Source organism: Elgaria multicarinata, chromosome 11 (genome assembly GCF_023053635.1).
Source record: "Elgaria multicarinata webbii isolate HBS135686 ecotype San Diego chromosome 11, rElgMul1.1.pri, whole genome shotgun sequence".
Lineage (NCBI taxonomy): Eukaryota > Metazoa > Chordata > Lepidosauria > Squamata > Anguidae > Elgaria > Elgaria multicarinata.
In genome coordinates, this window is record NC_086181.1 from 1,485,238 (window position 1) to 1,501,855 (window position 16,618).

The 16,618-nt window shown below is 44.8% G+C and overlaps 1 protein-coding gene across 2 annotated transcripts in view; it reads right to left on the reverse strand.

Moving 5' to 3' along the window:
- NSF (N-ethylmaleimide sensitive factor, vesicle fusing ATPase) overlaps positions 1 to 16,618 on the reverse strand; it is a 196,841-nt gene that overhangs the window by 80,503 nt on the left and 99,720 nt on the right. For both annotated transcript variants that reach the window (XM_063138459.1, XM_063138458.1), the window contains exon 9: positions 2,116 to 2,315. In XM_063138459.1, coding sequence (XP_062994529.1) covers positions 2,116 to 2,315 — 200 coding nt within the window. The remainder of the gene's footprint in view (positions 1 to 2,115; positions 2,316 to 16,618) is intronic.

Genomic DNA, 16,618 nt, shown 5'->3' on the forward strand with positions numbered 1-16,618 from the left:
ACTTCTGCTTCAGCTGGCTGTTGCTCTTCAATCTCGTGTGCTTCTTGTTGCTGTTGCAGTTCCACCGTTCGGTCTAAGAACCGAGCAGACCTCAAAAGGTACCTCCACTCCTGCAAGGCTTGCGCCAGAACCAAGGTGCCCCGGCAGAGACCCCAGGGACTCCTGCAGCCTCTACCAACCCCCACCAAGCCATGGTCTACCATTTCACTCGACTTTATTGTCGACCTCCCCTCCTCCAAGGGTCACACAGCCATCCTGGTAGTAGTTGATTCCCTCACGAAAATAACTAATTTTTCTCCGACCTGTTGATTCCCCAGAGCCTGCCAGACTGCACACCTGGTACTCGAACATGTGTTCCATGGTCTCCCTGAAGTAGTAGTCTCCGATCATGGAAGACAGTTTACCTCACGGTTCTGGGCAGCCTTCCTTGAACTCCTCAATGTCGAGCGAAGACTGTCCTCAGCCTACCATCCACAGACGGACGGACAAACCGAGTGGGTAAACCAGGTCCTGGAGCAATATCTCTGCTGCTTTTTAAGCTATCACCAGGACGACTGGGTTGAACTTTTGTCACTAGCTGAGATCGCGTATAACAACGCTTGCCATGCCTCCACAGGACAGAGTCCCTTTTATGCCAACTTCGGATACCACCCATGGGATCACCCCTGCCCGTCTGCAGCCTCTCTTGTTCTGTACGCCAATGACTGGGTCTCCCAGATCCAGGAGACACAAGCTGAACTCATGCAGCACCTAGAGAAAGCCAAGGCAGCCTACAAGGAGCAGGCAGATCAACGGCACCAGGCAGGGCCTCCGCTTCAGCCCAGAGATAAAATCTGGCATTCCATGGAGCACCGTCGGTCCGGCCGCCCCTCCGCCAAACTGCACTTCAAGTATCAGGGGGCCTTCACGATCCTGCAACAAGTAAATCCGGTCACGTACAAATTAGATCTCCCCCCGCACTCTCAGGATCCATCCAGTGTTCCACGTATCCCAGTTAAAGCCCTACCCTGCAAATCCGTTCCCTGGGAGCACCAACCCACCGCCACCGCCCGTCCAGATCAATGACCACGAGGAGTTCCAGGTAGCCCGGATCATGGACTCCAAACTGCGTCGCGGCCAACTGTACTACCTTGTGGACTGGGAGGGTTACAGTCCAGAGGAACAGTCCTGGGAACCGGCGGACCACATTCACACACTCGCTAAACTCCAGGCATTCTACCAGAGACACCCAGACAAGCCTAGACCCTAAACGGGGGATGGAACTTCTGGGGGAGGGGGGTACTGTCAGATTAGGATATTGACAACCTGCTGCACATGTACAGAGGCCTACTGCTTGGCTGAGTCTCCAGGAGAAAGGAATTCCAGAACTGACAGGCAGCCACTGAGAATGCATGTGTGCTGCATATCCTTGTGGTCTTGGCTCAGTCCATTAGTTGGCAAGCAAAACTGGCCATTTCCAAATAAGCTTGAAGGTTATGGTGGAACACAGAAGTGTTCCATGAGAGACGTGTTCTATATGTCAGCACCTTGAATGGACATGAAGCTCTCCAGCATGCACTGGCCTTTATACGCATCAAGGCTTGGGGGCTGATTTTTAGCATTCCTATTGTACCTGGTCAAAACAAACAGTGCTATATAACATCCTTTCTGTAAGAACAGTTCAGCACCAAAACAAGCTACCTTGGGAAGTTGCGGACTGCCCATCCGTCAATGCTTTGAGGTTTGACATGGGATACTTTAGGGTACCATGGGGGTGTAGGGAAGTTGGTCCTAGAGCATCCAAAGGGAATTTGACATTGCTGTAATCCTATAAACCACTACAGCATCTCTGTCATCTCTTCCCCCCATAACATTGTCTATCAAAATGCAAGACATAACCATTTTGTGAGTTTTCTCCACCCCATTCTATGTCACTGCCTACCGCAGGCAGGAAAATTTGCAACAGAATGATGTCATATCACACATTTTGCAATCCTAGATATACAGGAAAAGGAAAAAGAAACCACACAGGGCAGCTGCTTTGAGAGGCAGCAATGCATGCTCCATCGTGTCCGGTTCCAGCCCAAATCCTCATCTAAAAGAAATGCTGCCTTATTATTTCGTTTGTCAAATTACCCTCCTCTGCTCTTCTTCTGCATCTGCAAAGAGCTTGCGAATGTTTGCCTCCGACTCGCCAACGTATTTGTTGAGAATTTCAGGCCCGTTCACTATTTTTGGTTCTCTGGCATTTAACATCTTGCCAATCTGCCTGGCCATAAGGGTCTTACCACAGCCAGGGGGACCATATAAGAGGATGCCTTTCACATGCTTGCAGCCTGGAAGGAAAGAAAAGGAAATTCGTCAAGAAGTCAAACTAAAAGTTTTTTCCTGGCCAGAAATACAGGACAACAATGGAGTTGCACTGGAAACTGCAACTGGTGCAAAAAATAGCAGATGAGCTGCTAACTGGTACTCATATTATATCTTACCAGGGTTTGAAGAACTACACTTGGGCTACCAGTTTGTTCATGGACACAATTCAAAGTGCTGGTTATTAGCTTTAAAATTATAAACACCTTGGGATCAGTATACCCAGTACAGCTATCTCCCTTAGAGGCCCTGCTCAGAATGCCTCTGCCTTCTAAGGTGAGGTAGGTAAGAATCAAAGGTCTGGTCCAGATGTAGCACTAAGCTATGGTTTGGTCTCACTAACCATAGTTAAAACAGATCACAGTGGATGCTTTGAATCTGCTCCTCTGGCAGATGAAAGAGAAGGCCACAATCCCAGGGCTTCCGGAAACTCATTCCCATAGAGGGAAATGCTCCACATATACTATGAGGCGGAGGAGTCTGTTAATCTCATGGCACACATCCCCGGACTCCGATAACCCCCTCCTGGATATTTGAAGCTATCTCAAGCAGGCCATTCCCTTTCTCCTTTATTTCCTCTCCTCCACCCCTCATTGTTTTCTTCTAATTTATATACTAATAAACTTCTGCATACCTGGGGAGACCTGACAGAATGCAAAAAACATCACTTTAGTGCTGGGCGAGGGATCAGCCAGGTTTGGTATATGAGAAAACAAATGGGAACTTGCCACTAAACATGTTGCTCTTCAGGGCTTGAGCCTTCTGGGACAGCCTGTGGTGACATGTACGTCTGACGGAGGACACGGATTTCCTTCCTGATTTTCCTGAAACCTTCCTCCAGTATGCTAGAGTGGAGCTAAATGGCTCGGGTTTGGGAAAGGCTGCCAGCCCCAGACCTGAAGACTTTATTGCTATATAGCTAGATAATCTAATGGGGGGGGGGATTTTCACCCCATGGTACAAATCCCAGCCCCCCCCCCCAGCCCATTCTAATGTTTACCCACAGGATACAGCTCGAGCCAACTCCCTCTCCCACCCCACCTCCATTTGCCCCTTTTTAATGAGCACCTTAAAAATTACGTGGCTCAACTGCCCTCAATCATAGACTAGAATCCCAGAATCTGCCAATTTACTTTCCCTTTAGACCCCCAACCACTTTTTAGCTCCACTTCTCATATGCAATAATGAAGCAGCGGACTATGATTTCACACACAATAAAACCTGAAGTAGAAAGACCTGCTACCTTTTGTTTGGGGGAGACCCATTGGTGCCTAATTACAGAATCGGACTCAAAGAGTACTTATCAATGGAACCTTCTCAAACTGGGGAGAGGCAACGAGTGGGGTGCCGCAGGGCTCAGTCCTGGGCCCAGTGCTCTTCAACATTTTTATTAATGATTTGGACGAGGAGGTGCAGGGAACGCTTATCAAATTTGCAGATGACACAAAATTGGGTGGGATAGCTAATACCCTGGAAGACAGAAACAAACTTCAAAGTGATCTTGATAGGCTGGAGTGCTGGGCTGAAAACAACAGAATGAAATGTAATAGGGATACATGCCAAGTTCTACATTTAGGAAATAGAAACCAAATGCACAGTTACAAGATGGGGGACACTTGGCTCAGCAATACTACAAACGAGAAAGATCTTGGAATTGTTGTAGATCGCAAGTTGAGTATGAGCCAACAGTGCAATATGGCTGCAAGAAAGGCAAATGCTATTTTGGGCTGCATTAATAGAAGTATAGCTTCCAAATCACGTGAGGTACTGGTTCCTCTCTATTCGGCCCTGGTTAGGCCTCATCTAGAGTATTGTGTCCAGTTCTGGGCTCCACAATTCAAGAAGGATGCAGACAAGCTGGAGCGTGTTCAGAGGAGGGCAACCAGGATGATCAGGGGTCTAGAAACAAAGCCCTATGAAGAGAGACTGAAAGAACTGGGCATGTTTAGCCTGGAGAAGAGAAGATGGAGGGGAGACATGATAGCACTCTTCAAATACTTAAAAGGTTGTCACACAGAGGAGGGCCAGGATCTCTTCTCGATCCTCCCAGAGTGCAGGACACGGAATAACGGGCTCAAGTTAAAGGAAGCCAGATTCCGGCTGGACATCAGGAAAAACTTCCTGACTGTTAGAGCAGTGCGACGGTGGAATCAGTTACCTAGGGAGGTTGTGGGCTCTCCCACACTAGAGGCCTTCAAGAGGCAGCTGGACAACCATCTGTCAGGGATGCTTTAGGGTGGATTCCTGCATTGAGCAGGGGGTTGGACTCGATGGCCTTGTAGGCCCCTTCCAACTCTGCTATTCTATGATTCTACACTAAAATAATAGGTTTCTCAATTGTTTTCTATGTACCAGCGCTCACTTCAAGGGCACAGGGGACAAAAAAGCAGCTTTAAATGTGAACATGAAGTGGCTCTCCAGACAATGAGATGGGATTGTCTTGTCTCTATGTCTTCGACATTCCAAAGGACCTGGAAGTAAGCAGGACCATTCTAGAGCAGTATGTATGTGCTTTAAATCTTAAGGAGTTATTGTTATTTTTCTTATTACTTTAACAACAAAGCAAAAGCAAAACTGCCTCTCTCAACTTTTAAGCCGTCTGCAGGCAGTAGCACAGGGAAGTCCCAAGGGAGGAAATCCAGGCTAAGGGGTGAATCAGATGCGTGTTTTATCGCCCGCCCACCCGCCACTGCCCACTCACAGTTTTCCGCACATCCTTTACAGGATGCCATCAACCTTCCGCATGCCTCCCACTCTTTCTTGCCTTTTTTCCATCACAAGATGGACCCCTTTTAATCCAACTTTTTTTGGGGGGGAAACACTGTGTGCAGTAAAAGTGGCATGATAAAAACAGCCTCTGAATGGGCCACGTGGTCATTGTTTATTTCCTCTTTCTTCTCAGGAAGAAAGAGGAAGTATTATGGGATGAAATGGGGGTGGAGAAGCGACGCAAGGGAGCCATGGTTTTTCTCATGTCTGATGATGCTCTAAGTCCTCCAGGGAAGGACTTGAGAAGCTGAAGCAGCCAGAAAGGCTGCAAGGAGAGGACGTGGGAAATGGTAAAAGAAAGAACGCAAACACCCCTCGGCTACCTCGTTACAGGAAGGTAAATATTGAAGCCCTGCACCTTGAGAAACTTCTCCAAAATCCTCAGCCCTTACCACAAATTTTGGGGTGCAACTTCTTTTCGTCCCCCCTGCCCCAACAAATGGTTGAAAATATACAGAAAGGAGAATTCAGCACAGCGCTACTAAGAATGTAAGAAATGCCATGCTGGAGCAGAATAAAGGCCTATCTAATCCAGCATTTTGTTCACATAATGGTAAACCAGGTGCCCATGCGGAACCCCCAAGCAGGACATGAATACATTAGCACTCTCCCACTCGTGTTCCCCAGCATTGGTATAGAGGGGTATCCTGCCTCTGATATTGGAGGTTCTCATAATTTGTAGCCATTGGTAACGTTATCCTCCACTTAATCATGGGATCTACCCTGAAGCAAGCATGGCGGTACAGCAGATGCATATCCTTTTTTAAATGCCTGGAAATGCTATTTACCCAACCTTGCAGTGTTACCCGACTCGTACCTCATAACATTGCAGAACAAGAGCAGAACTAAGGTGGGCTTACTCCTTGGTTTGGAAGGGAAGTATAGCTCTAAGATCAGCTGAGTCACAGCAGTACATGTAGTAATAATGTTGACATATATGAATTTTTTAAAAAATGAATCGTCTTTGCCATTGCTTTGATGGGGAGTTGGATAGTTAAAAATGTATTAGTCAATTCTCAGGCATTTGAGAGAGACAAGCAGAAAAGTAAACACATACAATGTAAATGGGGGAGGCAAGAAAAATATTACTGGAGGTGAAAGACTACATGAACATGAACCAGCAAGGTGGTGATAAATTAAAAGTGATCCTTGTCAAATTAGTGTCAAGGAAGAGCCTGTTAATTCAGCACATGGGGAACATGATCTCTTATGTAGCCCAAAAAAGTGAGGTGGGATTTAAATGATGAGTGATGCCAGTGAGGGGAAATCCCAGACTGCTGAGATGAGAGAGGCTACAATCAAGTTGAGACAGATTTTGTACAAACGGGTTTTGGGAATTTCTGCTGTCAGGCAAGCCAGATGTATGTAATCCCTTGCTGCTGCATGTTCCTCCTTGAAACAGGAGGCCACAAGGTAAGGGCAAGCACCAGATTTCACCTATTTGGGATATGCCATTACCAAATCACTGCACACAAGAATATTTGAGAATTTGTACACATGCATACATACCCCCTAACTTGATTGCTGTACCAAAAGATAACTCTTATGTTTACCCGCTTAGTCATTGCAGGTCTATCCTCTGAACATCAAACAGGGGGCTTGTATGCTCCAATGCTCTCTTTATTTATTTATTTATTACATTTTTATACTGCCCAATAGCCGAAGCTCTCTGGGCAGTTCACAAAAAGCTCTCTGGCAGCAATAGTTCATTTTGCCAGTAACTTCAGCAATAAAATACACTTCTGTACTGTCCATGTGGTCAACTCAATAAGAAGTAAACTGAGTTGGCAGTGCATACAATACAAAACTGAAATCCTTTAATGCTAATGGTATAGTTCAAATAAATTAGAATGAACTAGTAAACAGAGTAAGCTGATTGAAAGCACAGATTATTCAGCTAGTGAGAATGCTACTTGATTGTTAGGACAGCCTACTTTAAGGACTAGGCCCCACATATTCAATTCTACCTCTTGACTGCTCTACCTCAAGGCTAACTGCCATGAACAGTAATTATTTACAATAAGAAATAAATGAAATTATTAAAGGTTTCTGTGAGGCCAAAGCACCAACCCACAAAGGAGGCTGCCTGCTGCATATCTGTATGATTTACTGTTCTAGCCTTGCCTCCATCCAATCATCCTCTTTTGGAGGTGGGGAGTTCTACTATCTTTGTGCAATGGGTAGAACTGGATTTATTTATTTTTTATCATTTTGGATGCAGACATGCTGGTTGTGTCTTTCCTCCTGGGAAATCAGAAGGTGCAGCAAGATCAGTGACTTATGCAGAAATACAAGAATAGCACTGCTCTTACCCTTACACATCATTCACATTACAGCTGAAAAGATTTAGAGTAAAGTTTGCTACCAATTTTAATTCATTATACATAAATATAAACCCTAAAGAGCAGCTCGAAACTCGGAGTCACACTGGCATTCCAATATTCTATAAGTCCTTTAAATATTTAGGAGTAATTATTTCAAGAAATTTAAAGAAACTTCAGCAATTGAACTTACATCCAGCGGTTACCCAAGTAAAGAAAGATATTAAAAGATGGTCACAATTACATTTAACAATAATGGGTAGAATTAGTGCTATCAAAATGGTAGCATTACGAAAATTATTTTATTTTTTTCAAACACTCCCCATAATAATTGACCCAAAAGATCATAGAATCATAGAGTAGCAGAGTTGGAAGGAGCCTACAAGGCCATCGAGTCCAACCCCTTGCTCAATGCAGGAATCCACCCTAAAGCATCCCCGACAGATGCTTGTCCAGCTGCCTCTTGAAGGCCTCTAGTGTGGGAGAGCCCACAACCGCCCTAGGTAACTGATTCCATTGTCGCACTGCTCTAACAGTCAGGAAGTTTTTCCTGATGTCCAGCTGGAATCTGGCTTCCTTTAACTTGAGCCCATTATTCCGTGTCCTGCACTCTGGGAGGATCGAGAAGAGATCCTGGCCCTCCTCTGTGTGACAACCTTTTAAGTATTTGAAGAGTGCTATCATGTCTCCCCTCAATCTTCTCTTCTCCAGGCTAAACATGCCTAGTTCTTTCAGTCTCTCTTCATAGGGCTTTGTTTCCTTGGCACAGTGGCAAAAAATATTTTTGGCACAGTGGCAAAAAATATTTACAAACTTTGTTTATCATGAGAAAAGACCAAGGCTAAGACTCTGAGGCAAAAATGATTGGATCAAGGTGGTTGGGGAGAGCCAAGTGTTCATAAATATTATGAAGCAGATCCATAGTATTATATCTGGAGGGAACTTCAGAGAGGCCGTGGGTAGGTATGGAGGCAACGAGGAAACATCTATAGCTAATCGAACAAGTAGTATTTGGAGGGGGCAAATAGGTGATTTGAAATAGGTTGACAACCCCTTTGGGCACAGTACATTAAAAATTTGCAGGAAATGGAAAAATAAATTAATTCCGGAAATATCCCCCATTGCTTCCATTCCTGCTACACCCAAAGTTCCACTATGAGAATAAAAAAGATTATTATGTAGAATGGAAACAAAAAGGACTTTATAGAATGAGAATTTTTTACGAAAATAACATTCCTCTCACAGAAGTAAAACTAAAAGAAATGCTTCAGAGGATACAGGTGAATTGGATCTTTTTTCATCAAATAGAAACATGACGAAACTTGAATGGATATTGTCAGAACGTATGGTCAAAGGAATTAGTTTCTAAAATCTATTCATATCTTATTGAAATAGATGCAAATACGTTAAATGGATTGAAAATAATATGGGAGGCATTACACTAGAGGCCTTCAAGAGGCAGCTGGACAACCATCTGTCAAGGATGCTTTAGGGTGGATTCCTGCATTGAGCAGGGGGTTGGACTAGATGGCCTTGTAGGACCCTTCCAACTCTGCTATTCTATGATTCTATGATGTTGTGCTATCAATAGAATAAAATGTATGGAATAAAATTTGGACAACTAAGTCAAAGAAAACTGTATCGACAATACTCAGGGAGAACTCCTTAAAGTTGGTACATCAATGGTATATGACACCAATACCACTAGCAAGAATAGTGAATACAAGTAATACAAAATGCTGGAGAAAATGTAATCAGCAAGGTTCATGTTTTCATATCTGGTGGTTCTGTCCTATAGTGTTATAGTTTTGGAATATGATATTCATAGAAATGGAAAAGATCACACATCAAATTATAAATGCTAAACCAGCATTAGCATTACTAACAATTTGGAAGGAACAAAATGTAAATGTTAAATCTAAAGAATTAATAGTATTCATGTTGATGGCTGTTCGAAGGGTAATTGCCAGAAACTGGAAAACCGAGAAATTGTTAACTTTAGAATTTTGGTATATGGAACTGTGGGAAATAGCTATGGCAGAAAAGCTGAGACATCAACTCAAATTAGCTAAGGGTAAAGCTAAGACTCCTGATTTCTACAGTATATGGCACGACTTTATATTATTTACAAGTCAAGGACATATGCAGCAGAACTTGCCACAGCCTTTTTTTAAACTATGGAAGAGAGACTAATTACAGCTATGAAGAATTACATAGCGCCCTCTCCCTCTGAGCAGAGCCCGGCCATCTCCTTGGTATACATCTGAGCTGAGGGCAATGAAGCAAGAGGGGAGACGGCTAGAACGCAGGTGGAGGAAAACTCGTGCTGGGTCTGATCGAACACGGGCTAGAGCTCACTATCGAGCCTATTCTGTGGCGGTGAGGGTGGCAAAGAGACAGTTCTTTTCCACCAGCATTGCATCTTCTCAGTGTCGTCCACCAGAGCTTTTCCGTGTGGTTCGTGGCCTGTTACACTCTGGGCCAGGGCGAGAGATGGTGGAACCCTAGGTAACACGCTTTGACGAGTTTGCACGGCACTTTGAAGATAAAGTCGCTCAGATTCGTCATGAATTGGACACCACACTTAACGCAGCTCCACTAGTAGAGGTGTTCGGAGTGCCGTCTGGCTCAGTTTTATTGGATGAGTTTCAGTTAGTGAGGCCCAAGGATGTGGACAAGGTGCTTGGCCAAGTCCGGTCGACCACCTGTGTGCTTGACCCTTGCCCCTCTTGGCTCATTACATCAAATAAGGAGGGGATCGCCGGCTGGGTCCAGGAGGTTGTAAATGCCTCCTTGAGAGAGGGAGTGGTGCCGGCCTCTTTAAAAGAGGCGGCAATTAGACCACTCCTGAAGAAGCCTAATCTGGACCCGGAGGATGTTAACAACTACAGGCCGGTGGCTAATATCCCTTTCCTAGGCAAGGTGCTTGAGCGGGTGGTTGCAGGACAACTCCAGGCACTCTAGAATGAAACGGATTATCTAGATCCATTTCAATCGGGTTTCAGGCCTGGTTTTGGAACGGAAACTGCCTTGGTCGCCCTGTGGGATGACCTCTGCCGGGAGAGAGACAGGGGGAGTGCGACCCTGTTGGTTCTCCTGGACCTCTCAGCGGCCTTCGATACCATCGACCATGGTATCCTTCTGGATAGGTTGTCTGAGCTGGGAGTTGGAGGTACTGCGTTGCAGTGGTTCCGCTCCTACTTGGATGGCCGATTCCAGAAGGTGGTGCTGGGGGATTATTGCTCTGTGCCCTGGCTCCTAAGCCATGGGGTTCCACAGGGCTCTATTTTATCCCCTATGCTGTTTAACATATACATGAAGCCGCTGGGGGAGGTTATCCGGAGATGTGGACTGAGGTGTCATCAATATGCGGATGATACCCAGCTCTACCTTTCCTTTTCATCAAACCCAGGTGAGGCAGTGGCTGTTCTGAACCAGTGCCTGGGCACGGTAATGGACTGGATGAGGGCTAACAAACTGAGACTCAATCCAGACAAGACGGAGGTACTGTTAGCGGGTGGTTCTTCTGTCCGGCAAGGTGATGTTTGCCCTGTCCTGGACGGGGTTGCACTCCCCCTAAAGGATCGGGTCCGTAGTTTGGGGGTGCTCTTGGATCCAGAACTGTCACTTGAGGCACAGGTGAACTCAGTGGCAAAGAGCACCTTTTATCAGCTCAGGCTGATATACCAGCTGCGCCCTTATCTGGGCAGAGATAGCCTAGCTACAGTTATCTATGCTCTGATAGCCTCTCGTTTGGATTACTGCAATGCGTTATACGTGGGGCTGCCTTTGAAAACGGTCCGGAAACTTCAACTGGTACAAAACAGGGCAGCACGCTTACTAACAGGGACTGGCCGACGAGATCACATTACGCCAGTCCTTTTCCAGCTTCATTGGCTGCCAGTCCAGGTCTGGGCCCAATTCAAAATGCTGGTATTAACATTTAAAGCCCTAAACGGCTTGGGGCCAGGTTATCTGAAGGAATGCTTCCTCCCATATGTACCTGCCCGGACCCTAAGGTCATCCTCAGGGGTTCTTCTCCGTGAGCCCCTGCCAAAGGAAGTGAGGCAGGTGGCTACCAGGAGGAGGGCCTTCTCTGCTGTGGCACCCCGGCTGTGGAATAAGCTCCCTAAGGAGGTTCGCTTGGCACCTACATTATATGCTTTTAGACGCCAGGTGAAGACCTTTTTATTCTCCCAGCATTTTAACAATCTATAAATACATTTTAACTGCTGTTTTTATCTGGTTTAGCCTTTATATTGTATTTTATACTATGGTTTTATACTGTTGTTTTATACTTTGAATGGTTTTAATTTTTGTGAACCGCCCAGAGAGCTCCGGTTATTGGGCGGTATAGAAATGTAATAAATAAATAAATAAACAATCTCCTATTATTTACAGATTCTACTCCTAACTACACCAGTAAAGAAATGGATAAAATATGCAAAATGTACTGCCTTCTGCCAGTAGTCAACAATGAAAATTGTTTGTATGTTTAAATAAAATGTAAAAAGTAATACACTTCTAGAAAAACATTGACCCAGAGCATATTCACTGCGGACAAGCAATAACATTCTCACAATTTGGGGAATTTTTTTATTTGGTCGTCTTCTAAGCAGACCAACTACAAATGTTCCCCAAACATCCATCAAGCCCCACACCGGCCCCGTCCAGGCCACTCTCCAGCAGGAATCAACCAGACAACCTATAACAGGAGCAGGGATCTGTCAGAGAAATAGCTACCCTTCTGTTGTTTCTCCCCAGCATCTGATAATTAGAAACATCCTGCCTCTGAACTTCATAGTTCTTCTGTAGCTATTGATGTCAACAAAACAATGTCACATATCACTGTAGTCTTCCAGCACTGGGCAATATGGACAAAGCCACAAGTGCCCAGAGCTTCAGGAAAGTGTTTCAAGCCACATGAGGCCACGTTAAGAATGTACTATCATATTTCCATCTCATAAGGTGTTGGGGGAGTGGTCTGCAGAACCTTTGAAAAAACCTACAAAGCTGTCTTATGCCCATTAGTCAACCTAGCTCAGTACTGTGTACACTAACCGGTCGGTCGGGCAGTGCTCTCTCCAAGCTCTCAGGCAGGAAGAGCTCTTTCCCAGCGCTAAAGCCAAGGTTTTACAAACAACACAAAGAGCTCTACTGGATCAGAAGTACCATGAGTCTATCTAACTGTTTCCTGTTTCCAACAGTGGCCAGCCAGTTGTCTCTGGGAAGCCTGCAAGCATGAAGGCAACAGCCCACTTAACTCATTTGTCCCTAGCATAGTATTCAGAAGTATAATGTGGGAAGTTCTATTTTAGGCATAATAGCTAGCACTGACAGAACTATTCTCCATTAAGTGTGTCCAATCCCCCTTTAAAACAAGACAATGGACCTACAATGTTGCAAAAAGCAGAGAAAACCCAAGATAAAGAATATGTTTGTTTGATTGATTGATTGTAGTAGCCAGGCGAACCTATCTAGGGAGCTCATTCCACAGCCAGGGTGCCACAGCAGAGAAGGCCCTCCTTCTGATAGCCACCTGCCTCACTTCCTTATATAATGTTTTTGCAATTACTTGCTACACAGAGGTGGGTTTTTTTGCAATTTAGTGTATTGTTACCACACCTATTTGTACTTTTCAGACACAATTGGTCCAATGTCTGTTTGAGACCTTGTGCTTCTTCTTGCTACAGCAAGTTTTCTTTGGTGTACTATATCAAACATATTCTTATCTTAAGTTTTCTCTTTTTGCCATATAGTGAGTCCGCCAATTCATTTGGCAATCTCTTTTAAAGCCAGTGGCAGTGAATTCCATAAGTTAATTCACAACTGAATTAACTATCCTAAATCTACTACCAATCAATTTCATTGGGTCATCCCAAGTTCTAATGGAGGGCAAAATAATTAGGACTCAAAATCACCCAGTGAAATTGATTGGCATCAGTTTGTTTAGTTGGAGACGCCATACATTAACCCTGGGGCCTTCTGCATACAAAGAATGCACTCTACCACCGAGCCCTCCCCCCACCCGCAGTCTCACCTCCTCTCAACCTGGAGAGCATCTCTCTACAAATTGCACCCACCTGGCCAACATGGAAGGCACTGAAAACATGAAGTCAGGTCTTCTTTCAAATAAGCAGGTGATGACAAACCTCAAAATGTCACGACTCGAGATGGCAATGTAGCTCCTCCTGCACTGGGGGATACCTGCTTTCGCAGCTTATCTCTACTCCCAGAGAAAGGCAGGCAGTGTGTCCAAATGTCAATACTGTTAACAAAGGGCTTATAAAACCCAGCCTGTTCTTCCAGATGAGCATGTCTAAATGCCTCTGTCTAGCGTCTGAACTATTCCCCAATCGAAGGTCACTCGCATAACAGGACACCAGGGCTATCAAGCAGTTTTTAATTTCTCCCTTACCCAGGAGCATCAGACACAGTGAAGCCAAATAAGCTGCACAACAGCTCTCCCAAATATCAGCAGTAAACCAAGATCCAAAGGCAACGTTGTCATCACTACAGCACTGTCCAAAACTGGAAGGATTTTCAGCGGGTTGACATTTGGCACCAATTAGACCAAGACAATGATCCTCTGACTATGTCTCATTAAGCTAGTTTGCAAAGGTCAATCTGAGATTCCCTTTATGGGATTACCTGTTCTGTTATAACTCCCAAAATCCCGCCCCCCTCATATTCCAGTGTTTTTGTACCGCTCAGGTGCATGCATGAGTGACATTTCTATACGGTGAACAAACCTCAGTGGGAACGAAAGAACTTTCCTAGATACTACCATCAAGCAGCAAGTCTATCCACACAAGGCACTGATGCTAACATTGGGGTCTGTGGTTGGGGGCTGAGAAATGTTTAGAAAGCGTTGTTAACGTACAAGGGACCTTACAGCATTCCATAAGCAAAAGGAGACAGGCTGGCGCCTCCTGTCTTCTCAGTTTATAATCTAACACTTTAATAGTGCAGAAGATTACAGACAGAGAATAAGGAGAGGCAACAACAGCAAAAACTGGCCGAGAGCAAACGTGGTTTCCTGTATTTGAGGTGGGTTACAGTTGGGGACTAAATTAAGGGTTAAGCCAAAGGTGAATTTGACTTTGAAATGACGCTATTCCTTTGTGCATAACAGAGATGCCTGGGCAACTCACACATTAAACTGATTTTTACAAAAATTAAATTGCAATACAATAAAATCCAGCAAATTGGAACACCAATTCAGTTCAAAACAGATTAAAAGCATGGAGCAGTTGAATAAAACCCCCACAATACTAAAACAATATTAAGAACCATGGCATCATTTAGAAGTTCTGGAAACAGAAAAAGTTATTTGCTTGGTACGAAAAATACATTAAAGTAAGCAAAAGGTATGCCTCTCGGCAGGAAGGGCATTCCACAAACAGGGAACCGCTGTTGAAAAGGCCCGTTCACTCAAAGCCACCTGTCACAACTCATTTGCTGGGGTCAGGGGTGAGGGCACTTGAAGAAGTATCTCAAAATGCAGGTAGATACACGTGGGAAGAGGCAATCCTTCAGATACTGAGGGGTCCCAAACTGTAAAGAGTTTAAAGGTCAAAAACAGCATTCTGAATTCTGCCTGAAAGCAGACAGGAAGCCAATGAAGATGACAAAGTAGTATAAGATATTATTTAAGGCCCAGTCCCATTCAGGCTTCTTGCAGCCATGATACGTACGATGTTCTAATTTCCCTATGCCACATCATTGATGTCCAATGGTAGGGGTCAGGGAAGTGGAACACCATGATATCATAACACAAGGTAAGTTTCACTCTTTGACAGGGAAAATAATAACTACATTTTTGGCAGGTCTTTGTGGTGTCTACCACACACTTAGCATAATAATATAGACTGGCTAAGCGTGTGGTACTGGTTCTCCTCTATTCCGCACTGGTTAGGCCCCATCTGGAGTACTGCGTCCAGTTCTGGGCACAACACATCAAGAATCATAGAATAGTGGAGTTAGAAGAGGCCTATAAGGCCATCGAGTCCTACCACTGCATAAAGCATACCCTAAAGCATACCTGACAGATGGCTGTCTAGCTGCATCTTGAAGGCTTCTAGTGTGGGAGAGCCCACTAACTCCCTAGGTAATTGGTGCCATTGTCGTAAAGCTCTTACAGTCAGGAAGTTTTTTCTGATGTCCAGCCGGAATCTGGCTTCCTGTAACTTGAGTCCATTAGCCCGTGCCCTGCAATCTTGGAGGATCAAGAAGAGATCCTGGCCCTCCTCTGTGTGAGAACCTTTCAAGTATTTGAAGACTGCTATCGTGTCTCTCCTCAGTCTTCCCTTCTCAAGGCTAAACATGCCCAGTTGTTTCAGTCTCTCCTCATAGGGCTTTGTTTCCAGAATCCTGATCACCCTCGTTGCCCTCCTCTGAACACTCACAGGCTTGTCTGCATGCTTCTTGAAGTATGGTGCCCAGAACTGGACGCAATACTCAAGATGAGGCCTAACCAGTGCGATTTGGAATCTATAGTTCTGTTAATGCATCCATAAATAGCATTTGCTTTTTTCCCAACATCATCACATTGTTGGCTCGTATTCAGCTTGTGATATACAACAATTCCAAGATCTTTCTTGCTTGTACTATTGCTAAGCCAAGTATCCTCCATCTTGTAACTATGCATTTGGTTTCTTTTTCCTACGTATAGAACTTGGCATTTATCCCTAATAAATGTCATTCCGTTGTTTCCAGCCCAGCACTCCAGCCTATTAAGATCACTTTGAAGTTTGTTTCTGTCTTTCAAGGTATTATCTATCCCACCCAATTTTGTGTCATCTGCAAATCTGATCAGCGTTCCCTGCACCTCCTCATCCAAGTCATTAATAAAAATGTTGAAAAGCACTGGGCCCAGGACTGAGCCCTGCAGTACCCTACTTGTTACCTGTCCCCAGTTTGAGAAGGTACCATTGATAAGCATTCTTTGAGTCCGATTCTTTAGCCCACTGTGGATCCATCTAACAGTTGTTCCATCTAGCCAGTGTGGAGTAGTGGTTAAAGTGTTGGACTGGGAGTCAGGAGATCTGGGTTCTAGTCCCCACTCGGCCTTGGAAACCCACTGGGTGACTTAGTTCTACATCTAGGAAATAGAAACCAAATGCACAGTTACAAGATGGGGGATACTTGGCTCAGCAATACTACATACGAGAAGGATC